General features: G+C 35.4%; 1 protein-coding gene across 1 annotated transcript in view; it reads right to left on the bottom strand.

The window, feature by feature from the left end:
- Positions 1-5,887: 5,887 nt before the first annotated feature.
- The window catches only part of LOC5574376 (serine-rich adhesin for platelets), a 148,525-nt gene continuing 145,281 nt past the window's right edge, over positions 5,888-9,131 (bottom strand). The window contains exon 13 of the mRNA XM_021844390.1: positions 5,888-9,090. Coding sequence (XP_021700082.1) covers positions 8,689-9,090 — 402 coding nt within the window. The 3' untranslated portion in view covers positions 5,888-8,688. The remainder of the gene's footprint in view (positions 9,091-9,131) is intronic.

Below are 9,131 nucleotides of genomic sequence, written 5' to 3'. Positions count from 1 at the left end.
AATGGTAGTCGGAGAACTGTCAAAACGTATGGAAAATAATGAAAAACGTAAATTACTTGCAATTTGGAAACTGGATCAAAAAAGTAGTGATTAGAAATCAAGTGTAAAGTGAATACATAACTTTTTGTGTTTAGTTCATCTTCCGTAGAGCTTTCTTTGCTTCAGGATTTCATTTTTACTACCACTGAAAAAGAGCCATCTATTGCCTTTTCAGTTTTGAATATCGCCCTATTGAATTTGCCAGCGGCACACAAAAATGTTGATGTTTGAAAATGATTTTATTTGACAAATTTTGAGAAAATCGAATTTGATCAGCCTTTGAAGACTTGAAGTTTTTCCGAAACAAAAACGAACAAGCTTCTGTATTACAAATTACATATTTTTTTTTTTTGTTGGACGGAAAAATCACCTGAAAATACTATCCAGAAACTTGAAAAAAGCACAATAATTCCATTAATAGGGTAACGACTGTTTATTTCGTTCATAACCACTAACAGTTGGCGCCAGCGGCAAAAATTGCAGACAACAACCTTTCGAACATTCAGTTTCTCTTACCGGCCGCCGAGCGGCGACACTGATGTTTGTATTCCTCTCACTGATCGCGCTACGCTGGATTCTCAAATTTCTCAAACTTTCAACACAAGCGCATGGAAGAATGGTAGTTGGAGAGCTGTCAAAACGTATGGAAAATAATGAAAATCGTAAATTGCTCGCAATTAGGAAACTTAATCAAAAAAGTAGTGATTAGAAATCAAGTGTAAAGTGAAAACATAACTTTTTGTGTTTAGTTCATCTTCCGAGGTGCTTTCTTTGCTTCAGGATTTCGTTTTTACTACCATTGAAAAAGAGCCATCTATTGCATTTTCAGTTTCGAATATTGCCCTATTGCCTTAATTCCACCACCTTTGCGTTTGATGCTTGACAACGTTTGTGATTCATTTGCTGGTGAAGATTGATATAATAGGTATATGTAATACATATAGATTCTATTCTGCTAATCTAATCATATTGTTCGTTTATACTTATGACACACTTTTGGCACAGAGAACAGACATGGAGGCTCGAACAAAATTTCATCTGAACCATGTGTAAAGGTTCGAATCAACCATCAGCGCCGCCAACGCAGACAGCCCGACATACAAACTCGTTTCGACAACACGATGTCACTAGTGAACGTCAAAATGCATTAGCACACAAAGCAACGCTAGCGACAAGTGGCAATTTTTGATATCGACACTAGCGCCAAAGTGTAAAAAGCGGCAAATTTGTAGCATTCTCAATCTGACGACAGCGCCACGTAACAGGAGCATAACGACATACTTTGAAATGACCAGTACAAGCTTTACACACGCTGACGAGAAAAGATGAACGTCTGTTCTCTGTGCTTTTGGTATACGTGTCAATAGGGCAATATTCGAAACTGAAAATGCAATAGATGGCTCTTTTTCAATGGTAGTAAAAACGAAATCCTGAAGCAAAGAAAGCACCTCGGAAGATGAACTAAACACAAAAAGTTATGTTTTCACTTTACACTTGATTTCTAATCACTACTTTTTGATTAAGTTTCCTAATTGCGAGCAATTTACGATTTTCATTATTTTCCATACGTTTTGACAGCTCTCCAACTACCATTCTTCCATGCGCTTGTGTTGAAAGTTTGAGAAATTTGAGAATCCAGCGTAGCGCGATCAGTGAGAGGAATACAAACATCAGTGTCGCCGCTCGGCGGCCGGTAAGAGAAACTGAATGTTCGAAAGGTTGTTGTCTGCAATTTTTGCCGCTGGCGCCAACTGTTAGTGGTTATGAACGAAATAAACAGTCGTTACCCTATTGTCTTGAAATGGGTTCCTTATACTTATGACACACTTGTGGTATACGTACCATGGTACAATTATCTTGAAATGGGTTCCATACTGATAATAGGGTAATGACTGTTTATTTTGTTCTCAAACGCTAACAGTTGGCGCCAGCAGCAAAAATTACAGACAACAACCTTTCGAACATTCAGTTTCTCTTACCGGCCGCCGAGCGACGACACTGTTGTTTGTATGTCACCCACTGATCGCGCTACGCTGGATTCTCAAATTTCTCAAACTTTCAACACAAGCGCATGGAAGAATGGTAGTCGGAGAACTGTCAAAACGTATGAAAAATAATGAAAATCGTAAATTGCTTGCAATTAGGAAACTGGATCAAAAAATAGTGATTAGAAATCAAGTGTAAAGTGAATACATAACTTTTTGTGTTTAGTTCATCTTCCGTGGTGCTTTCTTTGCTTCAGGAATTCGTTTTTACTACCATTGAAAAAGAGCCATCTATTGCCTTTTCAGTTTTGAATATCGCCCTATTGTCTTCATTCAAGATAGCCGTGGAATAATTTTCTTGACAACTTGTACCATGGTACATGTATCAGATGTCTGTCCAAGGTATTACTGATAATTGTCTTCATTCAAGATAGCCTTGGAATAATTTTCTTGACAACTTGTACCATGATATATGTATCAGATGTCTGTCCACCACTACAGGTTACGCCTTTGGTTTCCATCTTATGGGCTAATGGATTATGCCCTCCCATCGCGGCAAGGTCGCATAACCAAGGGGAAGGAATTATCTTGAAATGGGTTCTATGCTGATAATTGTCTTCATTCAAGATAGCCTTGGAAAAATTTTCTTGACAACTTGTACCATGGTACATGTATCAGATGTCTGTCCAAGGTATTATACTTATGACACACTTGTGGTAAACGTACCATGGTACAATTATCTTGAAATGGGTTCCATACTGATAATTGTCTTCATTCAAGACAGCCTTGGAATAATTTTCTTGACAACTTGTACCATGGTATATGTATCAGATGTCTGTCCAAGGTATTACTTGTTGGTTTTGTTAGCTACGACGCCATCCAATATATGGCAAACATGGTGGGAGAATATTTTGGTGTGACAAAATTATTTAGGTGTGAGTCTATTAGAGGGCTAAATCCTCAATACTTATTTTATACTATAAACACAGACAAACAGACGTATCACCAAACTCTTCTTGTGTTGAATAAACAAATCTTGAGATTGGCCAAACGTGAATCTGATACTAAATCTGCACAGCATGTTTGATTGAAATAAGATAAATTACTAGTTTGATAGCTCTTATTAGAAAAAAAATTAAAATTCCATTTTCATCGTTATCAACAATGAGATTATGTAACAAATTTAGTTAAAATCTTTTATTCGTGCGCGCATTCGGAAACGAATTCGACAACGCAGCCTATACCATTTGGATATAAATAAAATTCAAAACAGATGGTGTTGATCCATGCATATACTGACATCTGCTGTAGAAATTGATAGGCTGAGTGGAATTTGCCAGCGGCACACTCAAAGCGTCGAGTTTTGCGAAAATCGACATTGAAGTTTTTCATCATCATCATCATCATTCATCATCAAGCCAATCTTATACGAATTATGTATTTTTTTTCAACAACACCTACAAGAAAATACAGTCGGAAAAGGAACGAGCAGATTAAGTCATGTCCCTGCACCAATTTCGGGGACCTCTCTTGGCTCCCAACAATCAATTAATACATGTGTTCATAATTGATTGTCGACCATGTTCCTCGTTCTTGTTGCTACTCCGACAAAATCTTCCCCCCTAACTCAACCTTCGACCACGTTTGGGCCGCTCTTAAAGTTATTTTGATGTTTGGCAACATTCATGAATCAAAATTGATACAATATTGATTACAATTGGATTATGTTCTGGTTTTCACATTGCCATAGACATGATGTTTATGAAGGGACCTATTTTGTAAATCGAGCAGATTCATGTGACTCGTCTGAATTCATTGTCGATCAAAGCAAGCATGCATATTTTAGATGTCACCCGTCGACTCCCATAGTAATCCAGTCACATAGAGTGATAACTGTCGAAAAACTCGAGTGACAGAGCTGAGTCGAGCGATTTTTTCGGTCGACAGTGACTCCAGTCGAGTCATTTTGATCGACTCGACTTATAAAATAGACCCCGAAGCTTATACTACTGTTCTGTTGGACGGAATTCACCTGAAAAAAAAAAAACCGTCAGAAACCAACAATGAAGATTCATTGTAGTGTCACAAATTTAGTTGAAATCCTTGTTCGCGCGCGCAATCGGAAGCGAATCTGTCAACGCAGCCTAAAATTTGATGTTAAATCTAAAACAGATGGCGTTGCTCTAAACATATGTTCGACGTAGATTGATTTGCAGCAGCTGAATTGAATTTGCCTGGAATCACATTAAAATGTTTCCACGCAAATTTGGATGATTGGAAATTTTTGACATAAACTTAATTTTGAGAAAATCCAATATGATCGTTTTTCCGAGCCAAAAAAAAACAAGCTTGTGTTCTACGAATTATGTATTTTTTTGTTGGACGGAAAAATAACCTGAAAATACTATCCGGAAACTTGAAAAGAAGCACATTGATTCCATTAATTGCTTGACAACGTTTATGATTCATTTGCTTATGAAGATTGATATAATAGGTATATGTAACACATATTTAGATTCTATTCTGCTTACTGCTGTTCATCAAACTTATTTTATACTAAAAACTCTTCCTATTTTTTTATACTATAAACAAATCTTAAGATTGACCAAAAAATTCCTCCAAATCATACTCTAAACGTGAATTTGATACTAAAGCATGAATTATGTTTAATTGAAATAAAGATAAATTTATAGTTTGATAGCTCTAATCTACTTTAATAAATTCCATTTTCATCGTTATCTGGTATTGAAATTGATTGAATTTACAGCAATGAAAAAGTTTCCACGCAGTTTCCAGTTAATCGCCATAAATAAGTGCACACACTCATTTTATGGAAAAAGAACCCATAAATAGGTAAAATGCCAATACAAATATAAGGGTATTCCGGCACGGAATTTTATGTGTGAAAATTAAAAATAATTTGTACGGCGCGTAAGAAATCTCGACCCCTTTCCACCCGTCCGTAACGTATGAAAATTTTCAAGCGAGTATGGGCAGTAGAGCGTTACTTAATTTGTGGACGGCGCCTTTCCTGGCATAATCTCAGGAGGAATTTTTGGAGCGTACGTAGGAACTCCTGAAGAAATTCTAGTATGGAAACAAACCGCTTCAAAAACTCTGGAGCAAGCCTTCGTGGATGCTTTTGAAGGTACTCTTTTAGGAATCTGGTGAATTATGAAGAAAATCCTCTTATCATCACTAGAAAGGGTTATAAGGTAGATTGGAGGAGGAATTTTCGATCAAAATGTTCCCCATTGCCCGTTTTTCTAAACAAAATGTTATTTAAACACATCTGCTTTTAGAAGCCATCTTAACTGAAAATTTCTGCATTCACATCAGTGATACATTTTGAACCGAACGCGTGTTAAAAGTGAATTGAACGCGTTCTAACTTTGCACGAGAACCTAGTAAGCATTGAACTCTCGTGCAAGATTCTGCGCCTGCTCATGAAAAATGAAGTTGAAAACCAGAAAAAAATTACATCAGAACACATTGAATTCATATCGTTACAAATATATGGAACCATAAATTTTTCCTAACATCTTTGCAGAATTTCAGCATTGAAATGTGTCGTGTATGACGACAGTTTTCATTCCACGTTCAATTTTCAGCTTGCACGGGTTCAAATTTTTAAACTGCTCATTGTTCAAGCCTACTTGAGCTCTCGTTCAAATGTTTGAATTGGAATGCAAACCGAACGCGTTCAAATGCAACACTGATTCACATCATGAATAATTTTAATTGTGTAATTGTAACTGTTTTGTGACTATTGTGATATTCCATGGCGTGATGTGAAACATGAGTTAATGCGCGGAGCTATCAAGGGTATATTTCGCTACAATGAATGGGTGACACAATGGAAAATCGTTAAATCATCGTCATTTTTATTGATCCAGCTAATCCTTACAACTGACTAACAGTAATAACGTCTCTCTATAAAGATCTCTTTTTTTTTCATTTGATGACGTTTTCCTTCAGTTCCTTTATGTGTAATGCATTGAATAATAAACTGGGTAAAATTGCAAGCATAAGTATAGTGTTGTTATTTTCTTTATCATAATGATTATAATGGTGTGTTAAATTTTATCAGTTCCAATAAGCTTTCGTTTTAAAAATCATTATTTAGGAATAAACAACCAAGCAATAAGGTATAATAATTCTGCCTCTTACAACATATTCGATATCATTTTATGTGAAGACGTAATGATAGATCTACCATTTTAAAACCCTTTTGCTTTTCCAGTCTAAGTTTCTCTGAATTTAAGATCTTGATTGATTGTTCGATTTGGTTTGTTTTTGTTCGAAAGGTTTCTTGTTTTGTTTAACGCAAGTCGGAATAAAAGTTGTTGATTCATATCTACTACTGTTTAGATGATATTTATTTTTGATTAGCTACGTGTATGAATTGGTCGGTATGTTATGTGTAGTATGCAATCGCAGTTCTTTCATTTGCTCAACGAATAAAACAGTAACATTAATGACTTCCTAGCAACAAAGTATGCGCAAATTATAGCTTGCCAAAAATGCAATTTATTATTTATTATTCATTAAAATTAACGTTTGCGATTTCTATGCGAATTTATCTTGAATGAGTTTTGTATATGTGGACAAAGAGTTTGATTTTAGCCGAATCACTAGTTTTGTGAAATATGCCATACAATTATCTGTTTTTGCCTTTGCAGAATAGCCCTCAAATGTAGGACTCTGCCGTTGTAACATACCCTATGCCTTAAATATAATGCAAGCAAAAGTATTTCTGAAATGGCATAAATGGTGTTGTTAGTTTCCGTTTCACGATACAGCATTATTTTCGTATTTGCTTTTTTGTGCGTTATTTGTATATAGACACTGCAAGACTAGCTGTTGTTGTGTAATGACCATTCTGCTTCAATTCACCATTCAAATCATCAGTGAATGATTTTTAGTGTTTCGGAGAAACGTTGTCTGCACAAACTTTTGTTCGATTAGCATATTTATTATTATGGAAAATAAATTACTAGCAAATGTATATAAATAAGGAATAGCCCACTGTAGCACTATTATTGCAAAACATTGTATGTCTACTGTACGAGGATTTCGCTGTAATTGTTTCGTTTTTTTTTTTCGAATGGTTAACAACTATAAGTATATGGTGCATAATTTACGATGAGTGCATAGCAAGCATTATGTTGAACTCTCACCTGCACTTATGGTGGCAGTTTTGATTTGGTTCGAAATTGATTCAATCCATTTAATAACGATTGGAGTTTAATCGATAGCGCTCTTGATTTAATTTCGACGTTATGCAATTTCATCGGTCTTTTTGGTAACACTAGTTGTACCTTCAAATACAAATGTGTTTTTTAGATAATTGTCACCGTTGGTTAAAGAAGCAAATAATGAATAATTAAATTGTTTTTTTTTTTCTTTTAGCATGCGTATTTTTGAAATAAGTAGAATGCAAACAGGCAAGCTTAGATGTATATTCAGTACAGCTTTATTGTGAACGTGTATCTGACTTAGGATTGACGTAGGAAGTGATAAACAATGACTGACAAATGTTGTAATTTATTTTTGGACTTTTGAAGTAATTTCATCTAAACACTTTTAAGCCTAATAATGAAGGCGTAAATTCAATCAGTATGACCCAAACAAATTTTGAACATTCTTAATTTCAGAAAAAAAAAATGAAAATCACTTTAATATTGTGCCAGCACATTCATGAAATAGTGACTTGAATGTGTTCAACTTGCTCAGACATTTCTTCCTATTGTTTCGTCTTGCGTTGCCGTTTAACACATTCTACTTTCTCAAAGGCAATGAGATACAATTTATATTTTTAAATGAAATAATGTGGATTTGTCAAATCATTCAAAATTTGCCCACACGCATGCGCAAAAACAAAGCAAACTTTACCTAAGGAAATTTTTGAATAATTTCAAAAGGCTACCGAAGATTTAAACGATTCTCCGGCATTTTGTTACCAAAAGGCAATTTAATTAGGCGCATATATCGCAAGCTTGATCACAAATTTTATAAAAGACACATAGATTACATTAAGCAGTTGGCGGTTAAAGAATCATTTAAATATTCGTCTTGAGTCGAAGACATCAAAATTAATATTTTTTCCACACTGATGTATAAACCCCGCCAAAAAAGGAACATTACCGGAGCCACCAAAACAAACATGGCGAATAATAATTACCTAGAAGCTCAAATGAAACACCAACTTAAGCGCCGTCGCCTCGTTATCAAAAGGCTAAATTTTGTAAGCAGTTTAAAGCATTGCAAATGTTGGACATTTTCGTTTTTTTTTTTTTTTTCAACGGTCAATTCAATACCACTTTGAATTGCTGACGATGCTGTTTCAATTCGTCACTTACATGGGGATTGGCAAACCAACAGTCTTCTCAAATTGAACAGTTCGTTTGGTTTTATTATGTTTCTATCAAAGACAATAGAGTCCCCTTTTGCCAAAACACCGCCGGATAAGCCGAATCATACGACGACAACTACTACACATGCATTAATTTGTATCACTGTTATGTAATAATAATGAAGATTCTAATTTGTCCCTTCGAACATATGTATATGATAATAGTGTGATTGCCAGTTACACATGCAAACATGTCACAAAATAAAAATGTATAGAAAATGGTACCTAACAAAACGAAGGAACAATAATTTAGTCTGCGGCTGAATCGATCACCATCATTTGCGTTTCGATGCCATTGTTTGTGATGAGTTGATTATTATCATTCTTAAACTGCTTGTCCAAATTTAAAAGATCACTGGAGATGGAGTCTTCGGTGAGTGGAACTTTGACATCATTGACGTGATTGGAAACAGTGACTTTCGTCGATGTTACCGTTTTGCCAGTTGAAGATGTTTTAGCGGTGGTTTTCGATGTAGGTGATGGAACTGCTTTCTTCGTGGGCGATGTTGCTGATGTTATTTTTCTCACAGTTGAAGTAGTACTAGTACTGCTCAACTTAGAAACTGTGGATGTCCGACTGGTAACGGAGCTGGTCTTAGTAGCAGTTGTCATCGTCTTAGATGTTGCTGTAGTTGTTCTGGGTGCCGCGGTCTAATGAAAAATAAATTTTGATTTTAATTTAACTGGTTTAT

Source organism: Aedes aegypti, chromosome 2 (genome assembly GCF_002204515.2).
Source record: "Aedes aegypti strain LVP_AGWG chromosome 2, AaegL5.0 Primary Assembly, whole genome shotgun sequence".
NCBI lineage: Eukaryota > Metazoa > Arthropoda > Insecta > Diptera > Culicidae > Aedes > Aedes aegypti.
This window is presented reverse-complemented; position numbering and strand designations above follow the sequence as displayed.